A 22,412-nucleotide genomic window follows, 5' to 3' on the forward strand; every position below is an offset into this window, starting at 1 on the left:
AACTTACGGTTCTTTTCGGTCATGGTAATAATCTCGTCTCTACAATTGATTTGAGCATTTGCTGTGTATAGAAACGGTCGACCTAAAATTACCCTTTGTTGTGATGCCATGTTGGTAGAAGCATAGTCCAAAACTAGGAAATCCACCGGGTATTCAAATTCTCCCAACTGAATCTTAACATTCCTAACCATTCCCCGTGGACGCCTCCAACTTCCATCCGCTAAGCTCACCATGGTGTCTATACCTTCGAGTGGACCAAAGTCGTACATATCGTATAGATCGCTTGGTAGCACACTCATGCTTGCCCCATAGTCTAACAATGCGTGAGGGATTTTTAATTTTCCCACACGGATAGGCACGATTGGCACTCCATACTCTTTATCATTCTCGACTTCGGCATTTTTTTCCAAACCTGCATTCATTTGACACGAAGAAGTTAGCAATGCTTCATTAAATTTAGTATTTGGAACGGTGCTTACCACATTGATGTTAATGCTTTTTATGTTCTTGGGATTTGGCACCGTATCACTCGGTAGCTGGCCTTTTGCTTTCTTTAACATCGCCACGTCACTTGCAAGTTGACCCATTTGAGTGGTCAACGATTGGATGCTTTTGTCTCGAACCTCGTCCTTTTGCATCCGAACCTCATCACGTTGGTTCATTCGTTGCATTTCACTTTGCATCGCCTTCAACATCTCCATCATTTCATGTCCACCCGAAAAGCTTTGACCCGTTTGATATTGCCTTTGAAATCCTTGGTTTCCTTGGAAATTCGGGTTAGCTTGATTTGAAGGATTCCCATAGCGAAAATTTGGGTGGTTCCTCAACCCGGGGTGGTAAGTGTTAGAATTCATGTTGTTGTAATTTCTACCACCCCCTCCTTGACCTTGACCTTGAACAGCATGAACTTCTTCATATTGCCCTTCCATCAACCCTTGGCAATTTTCAGCCGCATGACCTATCTCATTACACAAAGCACAAACATCATAAATTTGGTTAGTAGTTTGAACATTACCGTCATCTATGGCATGCACTTGTGGTCGGTTAGTGGTCGGTCGGGCTCTTCTCGAAGCTTGGGCTTTCCTTTTTGATGTAGTTGCCATGCTTTCCAAAAACTCCCAATCTTCATTCTCATAGTTTGTGCCAAAAGTCCCACCGGTAATGGACATCAAATCACGTGCGTCTTCGGCACTCAACCCCTCATGAAAGGCGTTCATCAACTCCCATAACTCAATTCCATGATGAGGGCAGTTTTTAATCATCATGTTAAAACGCTCAAACGCCTCATGGAACATCTCACCGTGTTGTTGTTGAAAGCTTCTCAATCCCTTCCGCGCATCATTGGTCTTTTGGGCGGTGTAGAATTCATCCAAAAAGGTTTGTTGCATCTCCCCCCATGTATATATTGATGCCGAAGGCAAAGTGTAGAACCACTTCTTTGCCTTATCCTCCAAAGAAAACTGAAATAAGACTAACTTGACTTCATCGGCCGAAAAACCTTGACTCCCAAAAGTGTTACAAATTGAGTCATAGGCCTCTAGATGGAAATACGGCTCCTCCGTTGCTAACCCTTTGTACTTCGGTAAACTTTGCAACGAGTTTGTTCTTACTTCAAAAGTTCTCCCTTGGTTGTTGTGAGGGATAACCACCGGTGAAGGGTTTTGAGTAATGATTGGCCTGAAATGTGCCTCTATTCCCCTTGCTTGTTCCCTAAGATGCCTTCTTGGAACACCCAATCGACCCCTTGGACGAATAGGACCCATTGGTCTTGGTATAGGCCCTTGTGGTGCAATTGGTTGTTGGGGCATCGGTGGGTATTGATTTGGCCTTTGAAATTGTGGGTATACATGTTGTGGCCTAACTTGTTGCAATGGAATAGGTTGTTGGATTGTTGGTCCTTGTGGTCTTGGCCGAATGTGTTGCGGTATAAGTTGTTGTTGTTGCATTCCACCAACACTCGCCATCCCTTGAGATTGACTTTGAACATACCCAAAATCCCCTTGATCACCATAATCTCCATAACCGTACCCATCATCTTCATACCCCTCAAAGTCTTCGAATCCCTCATCATAACCACCCCCTTGAATTCCTGAAGTTTGCCCAAATGGAATGGTCGAATACTGAAAACCCGACTGTTGTTGTTGTGGTCTAAAAGATGAAGTCGTATGCACGATAGTTGAATTGGGTGCAATTGTGAAGGTGGATGATGATTGGCCCGTAGTTGGGGGAAAGAAGTGAGATAATGGTGGAATTGTGGTGGATGGATCGTAAGTGATGGTAGGCTCAGTTTGAGTGGTGATTGGTTGAGTGGAATTGGTTGGTGTAAATCCAGCAGTGGTATTAGGTAATGTAGTGTTTGGTGATGGTTGGGTGGAAGTAGGTATAAAGGATGAGGTTGTTTGACTGGTTGTAAGTGGAATCTGAGAATCAGCCATGACGTTTCTCGGTGTAATGGGTGAAGTGGGTGAACCAATGATTTTGTTTTCTCGCACTAAAACTCGGTTTTGTCGTAGCGTTCTTTCAATTTCCGGATCAAACGATAGCGGTGATGACCTGTGAGAGCCTCTAGTATGCATACACCTGAAGTACCTGCACACTAAACACAACCAACGTAAACCCGAAAATAACAAACAAAACTATTAAACTAACACACGTTGCGCACTACTCCCTGGCAACGGCGCCAAAATTTGACGTGATGTCGTGGGTCACGCAAATTTAATCCCTAAACAACTGTAGTTAGTGGTAGTAGGGTATCGAACTCAGGGAGTATGTGGAAAATGTGTTGATTGTATAGCTTTGTAATTAAACTAAAATTAAACTAAATTGCAGAAAATTAAAATTCAAGATTATGGATTGTTGTTTTAGAAAACTAATTTAAGAACTAAATCAAATCAAAGTTGGTTGTAAACAATGAGGAGAAAACAATGATCACCCTAGGTTTCAGTTTCTTTAAACAGTTGTGTGCAATTTCACTAGAAAGAGTTACATAGACATAACTCGTGTATGTGTGATTGAAGTGATAAAAGGGGACAAAGTACTCAGATTAAATAATGCGAGGTTGTTTCCCGATGACCTATTAACCAATAACCAACCCTAACCCTTCCCGTGATATCTCGGTTGCCAACGGCACCAAGAACGTACGATCAAGACTAGAAATTGCAATATGGATTAACACACTACAAACAATCAAACATACACCATGACATTCAAGCAACGCAAGATATCATTCTAGAAATGCAGAAATTAAACACACAAAAGTCTTAGAAACATTCACCTAGGATGATCACCGAAGAGTTTAGCCAGACATGGCTCGGTGAATCATCATCAACATCAATCTAATGTTCATACAAATTAAAAACACAAACCGAATGATTGGAAATGTTCACAAAGCGAGCTAGTGCTCCAAAATCACCCCAAAATGTCCAAGAACCGTCAATGATGAGAATATACCAAAAGACACCCAAAAACCGAATATAAGATGGCAGTTACATATTTTCTCGCAGCCGTCACCGTAATTTACGGCTCCACCGTAAATTACGGTGGACATGATTCTTTTACGGTGCAAACAAACTGTGTTACGGTGAGCAAGTGGCCAATTTCAGGTCCACCGTAAATTACGGTGGAACCGTAATTTACGGTGACAACCTGCATGTTGTTGACTTTCTTTTGCCTTGTATTCGTGTGTCTTCTATGGTGGCTACCTCCCATTTGTCCAACATGTGCCGCCCAACTCAAACCAGCCACCCAATCTATAATCGGTCCAATCCAGAAATCCATGTGCTATTAAAAATGGATGTTGATTTTGTAAACTTTCTCAAAGCCCTATGCTACACGTGATGTTATGTCCCATCAAATGTGTGTGGCGGCCCTATCCACCAAGTCCCATGTGCGGCCCATTCCTCTTATTGATGATCATAAGATGTGCGGCCCAATCCTCTTAGACTGCCGCCCAAGAAATCCACGTGACTTCTTTTGTCCTCACATGTGCGGTCCAATTAATGTTGCCCTTTTGTTGTTGACTTTGGTGATGCTCTCCAAAGAATTCAGCTGCCCCTCAAAACAATCATGTGCGTATGTCAGCTCACATGTATGTATGTATGAATGGTAGTTGTTGTAGATGGTCTCTAAAAGAAATGGCGGCTGCTCTCAATGCTTCACGTGTGATGCCTGCCACCCCCAAACCATGATGTTATTTACTTTCTTTAATAACCTCATGTGTGTTGTGTTGCCCATGTTCGTGAGTCCAGCCCAAGAAGAATAAGAGCCCACTAATAATTTATAATTTCTGCCATAATTTCGTGATGGTGGCTGCCCACTATTCCTAGTCATGAAGGCCCAATATTTCGTAGATGCCATTTAATTTCCAACCGTAGCCTATGCGTTTCAATTTAACCGAATTAAGCGATTTACCTGCAAAACACACGAACACTCGTAGTTACTAAGTTCAAGCAAATAACCAAGTAAAGCATGGAATTTTAGTCTTTTTAAACCATTTAAGGGTTGTCCTACGGACCACCCGTCAGGTGTACCAAATCAACCATTAACTGGGAATGGTACGGTTCGTAACGCAACTCTCGCGCATTATTCACTCTTTCTTCCATTGACGCCTGTGGATGCTCCTCTTGAACGGCTACTGGCACATAATTCTGGCATATCGCCTTTCCTTCGTCTTCCAAAATCATGTTGTGCATGATTATACAAGCGTACATAGCATCTCTCATTTTTTGCTTGCTCCATGCACGACAAGGATTTCTCAAATATCGCCAGCGTTGTTTAAGAACCCCAAAGCATCTCTCAATGTCTTTTCGTGAAGACTCTTGAACCTTTTTAAAGTATGCTCTTTTTTCATCAATAGGATCACTATATGTCTTCACGAAAATCGAATACCTAGGATAAATTCCGTCGCTCAAATAATATCCATGAGGGTAGTAGTTTCCATTTGCGTAAAACGACGCTTTTGGAGCTTTGCCAGAAATCCACTCCTCTAACAACGGCGATTGTTCAAAAACATTGATATCATTGGATGACCCGACCACGCCAAAGTAAGCCGATCAAACCCAAAGGTCATGTGAAGCAACCGCCTGAAGAATAATAGTGGATCCTTTTTGGTCACCACGTGTGTGTTGGCCTCGTCATGCAGTCGGGCAGTTATCCCAACGCCAATGCATGCAATCTATGCTCCCGATCATACCAGGCAAACCATGCTCGGCATTATGTACCTCGTAGATCTTTTGAAGGTCCTCCCATGTAGGCGTTCTAAGATAACGCGCACCGTACACATCAATTATACCTTTATAAAAAAATATAGACAAACATAAGATTCAAAAAAAAAAAAGAGTAAACTGCCATTTTGGTCCCTGTGGTTTGGCCAGTTTTGCCACTTTAGTCCAAATCTCAAACTTATTACATCCAGGGCCCTGTGGTTTGCATTTTGTTGCCATTTTGGTCCAAAAGTGAAATTTGACTAGAATTCCCAATTTCAACCCCCCTGTTTTGTCCTTATCTCCAGGGGTATTTTTGTCATTTTGGTTTTATTGTAAATGATTATTAATCCAAACACCCCCTAAACTGATTATAAATCCCAAACACCCCCTAAACTCTGATTATAAATCCCAAACACCACCTCTTTATCTTCAAACCCAAATCCCGTCACCTACACCACTATTGCAACCACCTCCTTAACCTGCAACCACCAACCACCGTAAGCCACCATCATCTCCGACCACACACCGTTATCCACCTGCGACACCAGATCTAATCAACAATTCCTCTATAATCAACAATTCCTGTATCAAAATTCCTCTCTAATCAACAATTCATGTATCAAAATCTAACCCTAACCCACCATTATATAATTCCTGTATCAAAATCTAACCCTAACCCACCATTATATGATGGTGCCGACGGCGGCGATGTTGATGATGGATGATGATCTTGACGGCGACGGGGGTTTTGATGTTGATGATGATGATCTTGGAGATGATGGTGCCGACGGCGGCGATGTTGATGATGATGATGATCTTGACGGCGACAGGGGTTTTGATGTTGATGATGATGATGATCTTGGCGGCGACGGTGGTGTTGATGTCGATGATGATGATACGGTGAAGGAGGTGGTGGTGGTAGGTACGGTGGTGGTGGTGGGGTTGATGATACGTTGGTGGTGGTGTTGATACGGTGGTGGGGGTGGTGGTGGTGGTGGTGGTGGTGTGGTGGTGGTGGTAGTAGAGAGAGAGAGCAGAGAAAATGAGAGAGAGAGAGAGAGAGTGTTCTGTGGGTTATAGAGAGAGAGGAGTGAGAAAATGAGAGAGAGAGTGTTATGTGTGATATATATATATATAAAAGCATAATGACCAAAATGCCCCTGAGCTAAAGGACAAAAACCAGGGTTTTTTTTTAGAAATCTGACCTGATTTGAGTTTTGGACTAAAATGGCAACAAAATGCAAACCACAGGGCCCTGGATGTAATAAGTTTGAGATTTGGACTAAAGTGGCAAAACTGGCCAAACCACAGGGACCAAAATGGCAGTTTACTCAAAAAAAAAAAAATTCTAAGTATACTCGTCGTTTTAAAAAAATAAAAGTAAAGTATAAGAATTGTACCGCGACAAAAATGTTCCAAGCTATCTCGTGTTGTTTTCTCCGCCATTTTTAGATACTCGTCGTTGATGTCGGTAGTGTTACCATAAGCAAGGATTCGCAATGCCGACGTACACTTTTGGATACCGGTAAATCCAAGTGCCCCTCTCGCATCCGGTTTTTGTTTAAAATAATCGTAGTTGGCTTCCAAGTCATTGACTATGCGTAGAAACAACCGCTTACTCATTCGGAAACGACGCCTAAAAAATTCGTTTGAAAATGTCGGCGCCTCGTCAAAATAGTCTTTCATCAAACGATCGTGTGCCGCGCGTCGGTCTCGTTCAACATAGCCTCTTTTACTTTTTTGTGCTTGGGGCCGACGAGAATGCTTGACATATCTCACCGCTAGTTGACATGCACTCGTAACCGCCTCTTGCTCAAGCTCCTCATCGGTCGAACCATCGTCATCCGCAAAATACTCGTTGTAGTAAAAATTTATCATGGATGAAGAACTAGGAGAATCCATTTTTTATAAAATGGTGGTATTTTTTAGAGAGTTTTTGAGAGTTTTGGTTGAAAATGAGTGAGATTTGATTGTGTTTGTATATATATATATAAGGAAAAAGGTTAAAAAAAATATTATAGCCGTTAAGGCTTTTGATTGGTTGGTCAACATCACACAAGCGTTTTAATAATCACGCCGGCAAATTTTTTTTTCAAAAATCACGCCCGAAAACGCCCAATGTAATGGGGGTTTGGGCGTTTTGGAGCGTTATTTTGCAATTTAAAAAAAAAAAAAAAACGCCTCAGTACGGGCGGTCTTAGTACTACTAGGTTAGAAAATATAAATTCGCGAATTACAAAAGGTTGAATAAAAAATTAAATAGTTAGTACTCAATATTTAAAAATTATAAAACAAATGTTAAAATAAGACATGATTGATATTACGCTAGGAAATATTAAATAATTAGTAATGAAAATTTTGAAAATATTATGTTTTACTATTATTTTTATTAATATCCTTTTTAAATTAAGAAACAAAATACTAAATAAAAGAAACATGAAAAAATCTGATAACTTAACCCAATTATATTATATTATATTATATTAAATTCATTAACTAAAATTATTTCCTTTTTATTTTGTTCACCAAAAGTTTTTTCTTTTCCACTTTAGCCACATGAAACCTGAGTATTTTTATTTATTTTTATGTGTATTAAAATGTGTCAAACACTTTCTGTATTATATTATTTATTTTTTTTAGTTTTAGTTTTAGAATAATTATAGTTTTACCTATAATTATTTTTTAGAGTTTTTATTAATTGTAATAAATTTGAATATGCAATGATTTTACTCAAGTTTAATTTAGAACGTAATTTTTTTTTTTGTGATTTATGAATATACCCTGATATGTGTTTCTATCTACATTTTCATAATTTTACTCGAGTTTGATATATGACGTGAGACTGCAGGGAGTGGTGGCGTTGGATGGGGCGGGGGGAAGCCAGCCAACGCTGGCTAGCCCACACTGTGCCAGCGTTGATTTGGCATTGCCCAGCCAGCGTCGGTTTGAAGCCCGGTGTTGGGGGGCGGGGGGGGGGGGGGGCTGGCTAGCTGGAATTGGCTGAGGAAATCCAACCGTTGAGGGTAGCCGTTAGTCAAATGGCTAATTAATTCAAAAAATAAGAAATGACACATGGCTAGCCATGCCAACCCACACCCAGCCATGCCGCATCCATGTGGCCCCACCAGCTTGCCACTTGTCGCTCAATGCCTCAACCCAAACCCTCTACTCCCCGCAGTCTGACGTACTGCCGTAACGCGCAGTATATTTTACTAGTATTTTTTTAATCGATAGCGTGACTCAGTCAATTAATTATTCTATCAATATAGATACGTAAAAAAGGTTGAATTCAAACTAGTCTTTCCTTTACGGTCGGAAAACCAAAATAAATATAGCAGCAACATTTGTAATCATGACTTTGAGCTCAAAAAAAAATAATATATAAAAACCCCATTCGGCGGATAAAAAAGCAAAAGGAAGCAGACGATTAAAGCAATCTCACTCTCACTCTCTCTCTCTCTCTCTCTCTCTCTCTCATATATACATATATCATGTGTGTATATATACACTATATATGTGTGCGCATATATAGATATATATTGAATTGAAACATATAGAAACAAAAGTGCAAAAAATCATATCCGCAAATTTCTAAAGGAATTCATCGTCTCCTTTTTCTTTCTGCCTCTAGATTCGTGATTTTCAACAACAACAACAACTTCACCTGATTGTTCGTCCAAAAGTTCAACAATTACTGTCCTGATTTCAGGTTAGTTTGATTTCAGCTTCAATATCAAGTTGTTACAACTGTTTGATGAAATGCGTGTGTCAGTTTTGTGCATATTCTGTTACGCACACGAATCGGATTGATTTGTTGTTGTTTTTCGTATCCGAATTGTGCAGATTATTCGATTTGTGCATTGTGTTGTTCGTAACGGTTTATCGTTTGTTTGCCATTGATGTGTTAGAACTGTATTTTGTGTGTGACCGTTGATCGAGCTGTGAATATCGTTAATTGTGTTAGTTAATCTTCTGTAGAAGATGATAACATGATTGTTAGCTGTTACGTGCATTAGCCATTTGTACAGTACAAACATAATTGCATATTAGTTTATGCTCCCTCCCTAGCATCGTTTTATAGGCACCATTGTTTTGACCGTCGTGTTTCAGTTTATTGGTTGTAGATGATTTAAGAAGCTGATGATGTCATAAATAATATAAAAGTTAGAGAGTAAAATGCACGGATAGTCCCTCTGGTTTGGTGAAATTTCACCTTTAGTCTTCAATTTTTCAGAATTACACTCTTAGTCCCTGTGGTTTGACAAGTTGTTACTCGGATAGTCCCTATGGTTTGACAAGTTGTTACTCGGATAGTCCTTGTCATTTGACACCCACTTAACCAGAAAAACTAACCTCCATCCGCTTTGGGGACTATCCGAGTAACAACTTGTCAAACCATAGGGACTAAGTGTGTAATTTTAAAAAGTTGGGGACTAAAGTTGAAATTTCACCAAACCACAGGAACTATCCGTGCATTTTACTCAAAGTTAGAACTAGGTAGGTATATCTATTGGACTATTACAAAAGAAAATACGGAAATATTTTACGTTTTAGTGTGAATTTGCAATTTTAATAGAATATATATAAAGATTTAAATAAATAAAAGATGAAGTCTCAAGTTATAAACGGATTAGAAAAATAAGATTTTGAAAGCAAAAATATCTAAATATTAAAATGTTAAAATTTCGGTTTGATTCAGTTTTGAAAACATTGTGTTTTAATGCGTGTTGGATATATTCAATATGATCATGATTTTTTTAAAGATAACAATTATTCATAACGCCAAAACCTCAAACGAAGGCGGCACATAAAAAACTACTTACATTATATTAAAGCTACACCAGTCTTCCCATCTAATTGACCTATCTTTGGACCGGTTTCTATACCACAAGAACCCGAGAGATTTAATGTTAGCTATAATCTCGTCGGGTTTTACATCAATGTTCGAAAACCTTTTTTGATTCCTAGCTAACCAAATACATCAACAAGAGATCATTATAATACCTTTGAGCGCCTCCTTCACTTTAGATATGAGACCACAAAAGTTCGGGAATTCGATGAGGTCCTTAACCGAAAATGCAAAAAGCCGATTCACCTTACACCATATCTCTATATGTTGCCACACATGACTCGCGATACTGCAAAAACACATATGAGTAACGAGCTTTAAGGGACGTTAGCGTAGGAAGACGATCCAAAATAGCTCTCCATGAAGATGTTAATCTTCTTTGGAACCCATTTTGACCAACTAAAAACATACCTTTCACTTAAATCTTTACCACTATTAAGGAATTCTTTTACCGCCTTCACCGAAAAATCCGAGCAATCTCCTCCCAGCCAAGTCCATTTATCCTTCTTGTCAGTTGAAATGAGATCGGTATACCGTACTGAATTGGTACCGGGCCGATATTTAGCTAAAATAAAAACCAAATATCATATTGTATAAGTTTGGTCCATACCTGTATGGTATGGTATGGTATGGTCCGGTATCATTAAAAGCGTTGAATTGGTACTGTGCCACACAATACTAATACCGATACCGAGTTATATTCAAAACCGAATACCATATCGTATATATTCTATCACAAACAAAACTTGCATGTACGATACCGATACGATAGCCGTATTCATGTAGTATTGTTAAATCTTAAATATTACGCAAGATATTCGATATTTAATTTAGATCTTAGCATTGTTAAATCTTAAATATCACGCAAGATATTTGATATTTAATTTAGATTTTAATTAGAGTCACGCACAAACGAAACATTCACGGATACGTACGTGTACGTATAGATTAGCATAGTCTTAGATGCTTTCCTATTCTTATCAAACATTCCATTTATTTTTTGTTATTCTTGAAAAAAAAAAAAAAAAAAAAAAAGAAATGAGATGCAATTTGAACAACATAAAGTTAAGGTCCTGATTTTTTGTACATCATGAATTAAAAAAAAAAAAAACAACGAATATACTTGTAGCAACAAGAGAAGGAATATATCCTTTCATCTTGTTATTATATCTTTGAAATAGCTTAATATGTCCGCATTATTCTTGTCCCTAAATTCGAACCACTTCATGTTATTACAAATTAAAAAAATTCCATATGCCCTAGTCTTTTCTCACAGCACTTTTTTGGATTGCCCTTCACGCAATGTTTTGAAAAGATTGTTTTCGGTTCATTAGCTAGTGGTCAACCAATGGCGGATTTAAAAGACAAGATCAGGGTTATCTTAAAAAAAATCTGGACTTAAGGGTATTCTGATATTTGCTCAGGGGCATCCTTGATACATAAAACGGAGAGAAAATATTTTTTTGCACTAATTATACACTCCGCCGACAAAGTTGAAAGGGAGCCCGTGCTCCCCCTGCTTGTACACTACATCCGCCACTGCACGGAACCGGATAAAACTAAGAGCATTCACAACGTGTTCCTGGTGCAATGTTCGGCGGCGTCTAGCCACAACCACAAACCAGGTATGGGAGGGAAGGGTGGGGCCCTCGCTCACATATAATAAAATATTAAATCTCATTAGTTTTTTATGAGATTTGAAATAGGATGTGGCATACTGAGGTAAAGGTTTGTAGCTTTTAGCGTTGTGAATGCTCAACAGTTTTGGTTTCCTCGGCCGGATTAGCCGGTTTGATCTGTTTTTTTAAAAAACCGCTTTAACATTTACAATTAGCTTAATGTTTATACATTATTTTATTATTTTTCTGAAATAATTTGGATCATAGTTGAAATAGTAATAGATAAATCACTAAATGTAGAAATTAATGTGTTTGTTGTTAATCATAAATTAAAAAAAGTTAGGAGCGGATAAAGTTCTTTACTTGACTCAATAAACATGAATGATTTATAATGATGATGGTGAAAAAGTAAATTGTTTTCACTTAAAATTTTTGCATTTAAAAGTGAGATGTTTCTAGACTAAAGTAAATGCTAATAATTTGTAATGATATAAATAAAAAAGCCAAATGTTGCTGGAAAATAAGAAGTAACAGGTTTTATAGTATATCTTATTAATCTTCCTAAGCTAAATGAATAGGAAAAGCAATTAAATGTTTGTTATATTTGGGGTAAATATACACTAAAGGTACACTAAAACAGAAATAGTAAAGTATTATTAGACCGTGGGGTATGGTGGGACGGGGGTTTGGGGCATGGGTTGACACGTGAAGTTCGAGCTCTTCGCTGCCAAGTGACGTGTCCGTGGGTTATGGCGGGGCGTGGCTATGTGTATAAAAATAAAAAATAAAAATCTAAAGTTAAAAAATACACACAACATTTAAAAAAAAGCCTAAAATTTTATTAAAATTTCCTAAACATTACAAAATTCTACAAAAAAAAAAAAAGATTACAAAAAAACAAAAAAAAACCTAAAGCGTTAGGTAGATTTCAAAAAGGGCGAGCGTTTGGCTTGGCCAACGGTTGTATTTAAAATTTAAATGGCCCGCTATGCCCTAGCCAACAAGCCAATAAGAGCCGGCTACATAGGATCGCTAGCATGCCCCACGCCTGGCCTTAAACTCCCGCCCAAGGGGCCACGCCCAAACCCAAGCCCACCCGGGGTGGTGACTTGGGCGTTTCTCTCCAACCCCGCCCCATACCCCATAGTCTTAGGTCTATGAACAAGGGTCCAAATTTGAGTTTTGGCTATTTAACAATTTAGAGTTAAAAAAAGTTAAGATGTTTGATTTGAGTTGTATAAACAAGTTTCTTAATAATTTATTAAATTAACCAACTTAAAGTATTAAAAAAATTTCATGTAATGCACTCGCCTTTTTGCCTCTAATAATTTTTGAATAATAAGAAGTGTTTTCACACATCTGCTAACCACTGAAGATGAAGAGAGAAGAAAACATTGTGATAACTGATAAGCTGTATGTATATAAAATATGTAATTTGTAGATCTATTAAACAAATAATGTAAAGGAACATGGCTGATGGCATGGCCTGAATTACTCGCTCATGGGAGCTTTTATAGTTTTACCTTCACGTAATAAAATAAGACAAAAATTATTCTTTTTAGTGATTTGATGTCAATAGTCAAAAACAAAATAAAACTTTTACATATGTATTGATTTTCATTGTATAGTTTGCATTTTAACATTTTTATGATATATGTATTTTTTTTTTCAATTTTTATGATTTGATGTATTGGGTCACCTAGACTACTCTTAATGAGGATGTGGGTGATGGATAGTTTAGCATATAATTGATAGTTTGATACATTAACTAGCAAAAATTAATGTTTGAAACAATGTTTTTAAACTGGACCAGTCAGATCAGGAACCGGAGGTCTGGCTGGTCCAGTTCACCCTTGTCAGACCCGTTTTGAGTCAAATCGGTTTGTTGGGCCGGGAACCGGTGGTCAGACAGGAAAACCGGGAGGTTGAACCGAATTTTGATTAAAAATTCTCAATTTTACCCTATTTATTTTTTTAATATGTACGATATCACCCTGTTCTTACATCCAACTCATCTAGTGGACTGATAAGGAGGGGGGGGGGGGGTATTCCATGGTCCTCCCAACCGCTGGAGTGATCACACTCCACAAGCTAGCTTAGCCCCATAGCTGCCTAGAGGTGACTACCCAACCGAGAGCGAAGAGCTTGGTCGTGGGATGCGGACACCAAGATTCGAACCCGGGACCTCTAGGGAGTGGACTGATAAGGAGACCGGTTTGACGTCCGGTCCGGCCCTAAAAAGATTGGTTTGAAATGATACATGGTGAAAGTTCAACAAAACAAAAGACAAGCAATAACATACAACATAATAAGAAAAAGAAAAAGAAAAGAATAAGAATAGGTATAAAGTTTGGACATTTAACTATTTAAGCTCATCACTTTGCACAATTTATTTCAATATTGATGATTGTTGTTGCAGGCATACTAAATTTGTGGTTTCATACTTGCATTCTGTCTTTATCATATAATTTATTATATGAGTTTTAATATCTACATCTTCATACTAAATGCATATATATGAAAAGTTAATTGCCCGGATGGTTCCTGTGGTTTCACGTTTTTTCACGTTTAGTCCCCACCTTTTGAAAATAGCAGGTATGCTCCAAACTAACTGACATCTACTCAGGGACTATCCGAGTAACAAAATAACAAACTATAGGGAGCATACCTGCTATTTTCAAAAGGTGAGAACTAAACGTGAAAAAACGTTAAACCACAGGGACCATTCGGGCAATTAACTCCAACAATATATGTGATAAATGCAATCTCATCTTATATTTGTTCTTTCAAGAAAAAATAAATTTGTTGTTACTCTAAATTTATGAAGAAAAACTTATGTAACAGTTGCATGAAAACAGCATCTGACACACAACTTTACTAACAGTTGTCTCTGCAAACATTTTAGAATCCAAAGTTTGACAATTGACATAGAATTGTCATGTGGGAAACCATAAAGTTGCTTTGTTGACTATTTTTTGTAAGGGTGAACGGGGCGCAATCGGTGAGGTGATCGGTGAACCATTTCCCCGATCGGGAACACCGCCGCAATCTCCGCGGGGTCCCGAATCGGGGGTGAAGATGGGCATGGACTCACCGATGGAGGAGGGGGGAAGTTTGGTGGGCCAGCCTTGGATCCATCCAATCATAGATTTTCTTTGTTTTTTTTTTTTTTTTTTTGAATAAAAAAATAAGGGGAGTTAAGAGGGGAGTGGCGCCATCAAATGGGGGTGTTAGGGGAGTTTAAGAGGGGAGTTGACGTGGCACACGGGGATTGGTTTGGCGTAAGAGAGGGCACTCACCTATTAGGTGTGCACCCCCTTCACCCTAACAAGATTATTATGACAATTGTACATCTTGTATCATTCTTTTAAAGTTAAACTGTTTGTTCCCACTATCACACACTATAGTATTGTTCTTCTGTTTATTTTCAAAGTAAAATGTCATTTTCGTCCTTTGGTTTTGGCCAGTTTTACGGCTTTTATCTAATAGGCTAGGGTTTGCTATTCAGAAAGGGGTAGCGGCGCAGCTTGTTGCTCGCTTACCTGCGATATTGATGTAACTCGGCCAGTATTTTATATATAAATAAAATATTTCGTATAAAAAAATAAATAAAAAATAAACTTCGTTTTTATAAAAAAAAAAAAAAAGAAATATGAATCCAAAAGGTTTGAAATCTTGTCATATTCATCTGGCTCGTTAATTCCATTTATTTTTCTCCGTTAAGTCAAAGACATTTTTCGTGTTTTTGTTAACTTTAAGGCAATTTGATCTTTTCAGGGGTATTTAGTCTTTTTACATAAAGTAAAAAAGACCGAATCACCCTTTAAGTTAACAAAAAGACAGAAATACCCCTGACTCAATAGAGAAAAAATGGATGAATGGATGAAGTTAACGAGTTGGATAAAAAATGACAAGATTTCAAACCTTTTGGATTCAGATGCGAAAAAAACAAACATTTAAACAAAAGTCGCAAAACTGACCAAATGTTAGGGACAGAAATGACATTTTACTCTAATCTTTAACAAGATATATGAAATATATTATTATAACAATGTAGATGAGTTTGTAGTTTGACTTTTGCAAAAATCTTTAAAATATTTTATATTGAATTGGTTCAAACATTAAATACTATATCAATAGATTCATAGCTTTATCCATGGGTTAATTAAGTAACATTCACAGATCTACATGAAACCTCCTCCTTTAATGTGACCCATGTGACACAAAGACGTTACATAGTCTTTAAGGTAGTTTAATAAATAAAAAGTAAATGAAAAATAAAAAAGATACAAAGTAAGTTATAACCTATGATACCTTTAAATTCTTTTGAAGTCATATTTTTTGTTCCTTACAATACAACCAAAAATAACATCATTACATAACTTTTTTGTTTTCCTTTTGTGGATGCTATAAATCTACAACTGAATAATGGCACAATAATTTACCTCATGGTCTGTCTAGGCGCATGGTAGCATATTAATATTGTTTCATGAAGTACATTTTGATTCCAATATCAACATATATAATTCATTGGAGTAAACTGCCATTTTGGTCCCTGAGGTTTGGTTACTTTTGCCACTTTAGTCCAAAACTCAAACCTTTTGCATCTGGGTCCATGTGGTTTCAGTTTTATTGCCATTTTGGTCCAAAAATGAAATCAGATCATATTTGTCTTATAAAATCCTGCAATTTTGTCCTTTTCCTCAAGGGCAAATCAGGTCATATTTGTCTTATAAAATCTGGTATTTATTTATAAAAAAGAAATGACCATTTTGCTTCTGCGGAAAAGGACAAAATAGCAGGATTTTATAAAAAAAAATACGACCTGATTTCATTTTGGACCAAAATGGCAATAAAACTGAAACCACAGGGACCCAGATGCAAAAAGGTTTCAGTTTTGGACTAAAGTGGCAAAAGTGACCAAACCACAGGGACCAAAATTGCAGTTACTCAATTCATTGTCATGTGCTAGCTAATACATTATACACTTCTTTCAACTAGATATACATTGATGCATTGAGAAATATTAACATTTAACAATTATACAGATTGCAGACGAGAAGGGGGCTGGTGGAATAACTTTCCACTAGTTCTCTCTGTATAATTCAATATGATGGTGTCGAAACTTGAAGCCGGGATTGATGCAAATGCGACAAACAATAGTAAGCGGTATGCCGAGATCTTGGCGGGTCCTTGGTGGGCCCAGTTTCGATATGGGTCCAACCCGTGGATGGCCCGATATGTGTATAGTGTCATGTTTTTGTTGGCTAACTTGCTTGCGTGGGCTGTACGTGATTATGGCCCGACTGCATTGACAACAATGAATAGTAAGTGTTTTGACCTTTTTTTTGCTATAGTTACATCCTGTGAACCCATTTTGACCTGTTGAAAATCTCACTTTGACTTCAGGTCAATGTGATATGATTTCCAGATGATAAATCTTTATGTTGTTTTTGCAGAATTACAAAGTTGTGAAGGAGGTGAAGAGTGTTTAGGCACGGAAGGAGTTCTGAGAGTGAGCATGGGATGCTTCGTATCCTTTTTTATTACAAATTTTATAACTTTCTTATTATACGTCTGTTAAGTTTCAACAAAATTTCAGGCGTTGTCCTTTAACTAACGACATTACAACGGATGTCCTTTATTTCTTTACGATGGATGCCGTTTATTTTTGTAATCTTTTTTAGGGAGAAAGGATACCGCGTGTAAAGAAATTAGAACACGAAGGACATCCGCTGTAATTTCATTAGTTAAAGGACAACGCCTGAAATTTTACTGTAACTTAAAGGACGTAAATTGCAATTTACCCTTTCTTAAAAAGATTTTAGTTAAACCTTAATGATATATTAGATATTCTATTTCACAATGTTTCTTTCAACTAGTGGCACCTCAAAGTTGCATGGACAGAAAGAATTGTGGCATTCGGGTTGGTGGTCTGCGAAGATCGGCTTGATGATCATGTTAATCGTGCTACCCTTCTTTCTTCCTAGAGAAATTATTCTTATATATGGTTAGTTTCTTTTTTTTTTTTTTTTTTTTTTTTTGCTACATAGTTCATCAAGGTTGTTAGTCCATTAGAAACTTGATTACCTGATCAATGTAGGAATAATACCATAAGGTAGTGTTCGAGATCGATTGCTTTTGGAAATAATATGTTTGCAACAAGCAACTCCATACTGCTTATTCAAAACTAAGCCTAGCTAAATGGGCAGTCGGGTAACGGGTCAAAACAGGACGTTTAAAAAAACAGATCAATTTGATTTACGTCAAACGGGTTCTGACCAAAATTGCTGATGAACAATTCTAATAAGAAATCCCAAAAACTCACAAAAGAATTGATCACGTCACGTGTGTGTGTGTGTCCTGATTAGGGATGTAAACGAACCGAACGAACACGAACAAGGCTATGTTCGTGTTCGTTCGTTAACGAAACTTGGATGTTCGTGAACTGTTTGCGAACACATGACGAACAGAAGTTTGTGTTCGTGTTCGTTCGTTAAAGAATTTTGGTTGTTCGCGAACAGTTCGTGAACACTAACCACAAACACAAATGAACACTAATTTTGAAAATTAAAAAAAGGCACCGTTAAGGCCACATGGGTTATATTAGTCTTTACTAATTTTTTAATATATTTAGTGTACTGAAGTGTAGGAATTAGGAGGGAAAGTAAAAAAAGGTGGGAAAGGTAAACAAAAAAGAGGGAAATAATACTTATGGGGGAAAGTAAAAAATTAATAAAACATTAAAAATTTTTAGAAAAATAAACATAAACGAACATATTACCGAACGTTCACGAACGCAGTCGAACGAACGAGACCTTTGTTTGTGTTCGTTCGTTAAACTTATCGAACGAAATTTTTTGTTCGTGTTCGTTCGTTAAGCTTATCGAACGAACATAAACAAACTTCCCGCCGAACGGTTCACGAACTGTTCGCTGAACGTTCGGTTCCTTTACAGCCCTAGTCCTAATACTCTTTTTTTTTTCTTCTTTTGGCAGGATCCATTGCTCATTTTGGTGCAGGGTAACTAACTCTTCTTTTTTCCCCTTCCCATACTCGGTGTACCACGGTTTGACGAAATCTAAACCATCTTTATTATGATTTTTTGCAGGGTATTTTTGCTAATTCAACTAATCAGCATAATCAGCTTCATTACATGGCTAAATGATTGCTGCTTATCGGAAAAATTCGCAGAAAGATGGTAGCTGCATTTAAGTAAACTTATAACATCAAAATAAATGATACACGACTACACGCCTTCATTGTTTGAAGTATTCATGGTTATAATAATGCTTTTTTTTTTTTTTTTTTTTTTTTTTTTGCAGTCATATCCATTTCATGCTGCTTGCAACTACTGCGTACGTTGTGTGCATACTCGGGATCATTTTAATGTACATTTGGTACACACCACAACCGACTTGTTTGCTTAACATTTTCTTTATTACGTGGACACTTGTACTACTCCAACTTATGACCAGTGTTTCTCTTCACCCGAAAGTAAGTTCAACCGTCTGAACGTCTACAACGTTATTTCATCGTAATGTCGTGAAATTAATTTTTTTATTTTTTTCTTCCTGAATTAGGTTAGCGCCGGTTTCTTGACTCCGGGATTTATGGGGCTGTATATAGTGTTCCTATGCTGGTCTGCCATTCATAGGTACAACTTTCACATTTTAGTATGAGTTAGTTACGTTTTTCGTCCCCGTGGTTTGTTGAAAATAACCATTAGAGTCCATTAGTTTAAAATTTGCTAAAACAGTACCGATACTTTCACTTTTGTAACAATTACTGTCCACCTCCGTTAACCCTATCCAATTCACCGTTACGTTTTTGGTGAAAAGACTAAAATACCCCTTATTTAAAAAACAATGTATAAACATACGAGTTGATTACGTTTTTCGTCCCTGTGGTTTGTTGAAAATAACTATTACAGTCCATTAGTTTAATAATAAATAGAGTTAATTACTGTTTTCGTCCCTGTGATTTGTCAAAAATCACTATATCAGTCCATTAGTTAAAAAATTGCTATTTCAGTCCCTGTGGTTTCACTTTCGTAACCATTTCAGTCTCTGTGGTTTCACTTTGATAACCATTTCAATCCATTATTCTGTTAAGTACAGGGACTGATATGGTTATGAGGTGGACTGAAATGGTTACGAAAGTGAAACCACAGGGACTGAAATCGCATTTTTTAAACTAATGGACTGAAATAGTGATTTTTGACAAACCACAGGGACGAAAACAGTAATTAACTCTAATAAATATTATAACTTCTTTAATCATATCTGACACACTAATCGTTTATGGAAAATATGTAAGGGTCAACGGTCAACACGACCCATTTGAACACGTATTAAAAACCTTTTGACCCATTACCAAACCTGCCCATTTTACCACATTTACTAATGAATCTTGTTTTACAACACATGCTTATGATTCAAACTTAACCATATGCGGGCGTGCTTACAGTGAACCAGCAGACGACAAATGTTTAAGGAATTCTGAAGCTTCAAGAGACTGGCTAACTATCATCGTAAGCATCCAAAATGCGTTTCGCTAAATTAATAAAGTGTTCGAATGTATTAAATATTTAAATGGCGCCGCTTATTGTTACAGAGCTTTGTTGTTGCATTACTTGCAATGGTGATCGCTACGTTCTCGACAGGAATCGATTCCAAATGCTTTCAGGTAAAAACAAAACCAACTTCAATCTAACAAGATTTTAGAGTGAAGTACACGGGTGGTCCCTGTGGTTTACCATGATTTTGGATTTGTTCCATAGCTTTCCAAAAGTACACGAATGGTCCCTATGGTTTGCACTTTGTAACGCATTTAGTCCCTAGCCTGCTAGCCAACAAATCTAAAGGTTTTAGCATGTCCAGTTAGGGACTAAATGCGTTACAAAGTGTAAACCACAAGGACCATCTGTGTACTTTTGGAAAGCTAGGGACCAAATCCGAAATTTTGATAAACTATAGGGACCACCCGTGTACTTTGCTCAAGATTTTAATAGACATTTTTCTAATGAAAATGCGTGTATTTGTAGTTTCGAAAGGATGAAAAACATGAAGAAGATGATGTTCCTTATGGTTTCGGATTCTTCCATTTTGTTTTTGCCACGGGAGTTATGTACTTTGCAATGCTATTAATTGGTTGGAGTTCTAATCACACCATGAAAAAGTAAGTAATTATATATTTATATCAAGAGTAAACTGCCATTTTGGTCCATGTGGTTTGGTCACTTTTGCCACTTTCGTCCAAAACTCAAACTTTTTGCATCTGGGTCCCCGTGGTTTCAGTTTTATTGCCATTTTGGTCCAAAAATGAAACCAGGTCATATTTGTCTTATAAAATCCTGCAATTTTGTCATTTTCCTCAGGGGCAAACCAGGTCATATTTGTCTTATAAAATATGGTTAGGTCATATTTGTCTTATAAAATATGGTATTTATTTATAAAAAAGAAATGATCATTTTGCACCTGCGGAAAATGACAAAATAGCAGGATTTTATAAGACAAATATGACATGATTTCATTTTTGGACCAAAATGGCAATAAAACTGAAACCACAGGGACCCAAATGCAAAAAGTTTGAGTTTTGGACTAAAGTGGCAAAAGTGACCAAACCACAGGGACCAAAATTGCAGTTTACTCTTATATCAATTCAATATCTTTGATAGACACAACCCAATCCGAACGTTAATTTACTTAAATCCCATGCTCAGGTGGACAATTGATGTTGGTTGGACCAGTACTTGGGTCAGAATAGTAAACGAGTGGCTCGCAGTCTGTGTCTACTGTAAGTGGTTTTCACCCTTCGAACCAATGTTTTCAAAACCGGAGCAACAATTTCGGTTTGCATACTATGGACCACTCATTTTTTTCGCAACCAAACCATTCATTTAACTTTTACTTATTTTTGTTTTTGGTAGTGTGGATGCTCGTTGCACCGATCATATGGAAAAGTAGACAGGTGGAGGAGCCAAGATAAGCGTATTCAAAGAAGACGACTGATCATGTTTGTTTAACATAATTTACACAGAAACAAATGATATAGAAGCGCAAGAGTTCGACGTATATTTTTGTGAAGAAATGACACATTCATGGTGTTAAACTCAAGTCTTTGTTCACTAATCTCTTACAAAAAAGTGAGAAGCATAGGCATGCATGCCAATTCTTGAGTTATATGGCAACCAATTTTGTAAATTTTATGATCTTTTAAATACATGACGAAAGGCAAATGGCGAGTTAATGCCGTTTATGTAAACACTCGCTATTCATCATCTTCGTTTGTATGCGTTAATAGTTTAAAACTAAAACAAGCCAATTTAGGATGCAAGGTCCTCGTCCATCTTATGCCCCAACGATTTCGGGTATACTTGTCTTCAAGTAATAGAGTATGTATAGCTTTGACTTAAGTTGTCACATATGCTTCTTTAGTTAGTTCCATTAGGTTAGGTTGCGGAAAACTCCAAAACTAAGGTAGAGAGAGGCACTAGCGAGACAACGTGTAGCACTCTAATCTAGTGCACTAATGCTAAAGCATGCTAACCGCGCTATACCGCACCAATGTGCTACTACCGCACTATACTGCACCAACGCTTGCTATGCACTTTAATCCTATCAGCAACAGAGTTGGGCGTGCACAAGAAGGTTGGTTTACTCGGGTGAATGATGATGAAGACATAGGCAAGTTGCAAATTTATCTTTCTCCATTTCCCTCTTTTTCTTAACTTCTTTC

At 37.4% G+C, this 22,412-nt stretch overlaps 1 protein-coding gene and 1 non-coding gene across 3 annotated transcripts; both read left to right on the forward strand.

Annotated features, from left to right (window-relative positions):
• The first annotated feature begins 1,233 nt into the window (after window positions 1-1,233).
• LOC118485255 lies at window positions 1,234-1,339 on the forward strand. Its single transcript, XR_004875560.1, has one exon. It is a non-coding gene; the product is annotated as a small nucleolar RNA R71 (small nucleolar RNA).
• A 7,225-nt stretch (window positions 1,340-8,564) lies between these two features.
• LOC110893808 (probable serine incorporator) lies at window positions 8,565-22,007 on the forward strand. 2 transcript variants are annotated; one of them, XM_022140940.2, is made up of 13 exons: window positions 8,565-8,913; window positions 16,721-16,999; window positions 17,132-17,205; window positions 17,523-17,682; window positions 18,671-18,695; window positions 18,784-18,873; window positions 18,998-19,169; window positions 19,256-19,329; window positions 20,142-20,205; window positions 20,289-20,360; window positions 20,719-20,852; window positions 21,397-21,470; window positions 21,604-22,007. In XM_022140940.2, exons 2-13 carry the CDS (start codon window positions 16,783-16,785, stop codon window positions 21,660-21,662), a joined length of 1,215 nt encoding a protein of 404 aa, XP_021996632.1. In that variant the 5' UTR covers window positions 8,565-8,913; window positions 16,721-16,782; the 3' UTR covers window positions 21,663-22,007. The 2 variants fall into 2 exon arrangements, with proteins under 2 accessions (XP_021996632.1, XP_021996633.1); XM_022140941.2 differs by lacking the exon at window positions 8,565-8,913 and adding an exon at window positions 11,419-11,678.
• Window positions 22,008-22,412: the final 405 nt, after the last annotated feature.

This window comes from Helianthus annuus, chromosome 12 (assembly GCF_002127325.2).
Source record: "Helianthus annuus cultivar XRQ/B chromosome 12, HanXRQr2.0-SUNRISE, whole genome shotgun sequence".
Taxonomy (NCBI): domain Eukaryota; kingdom Viridiplantae; phylum Streptophyta; class Magnoliopsida; order Asterales; family Asteraceae; genus Helianthus; species Helianthus annuus.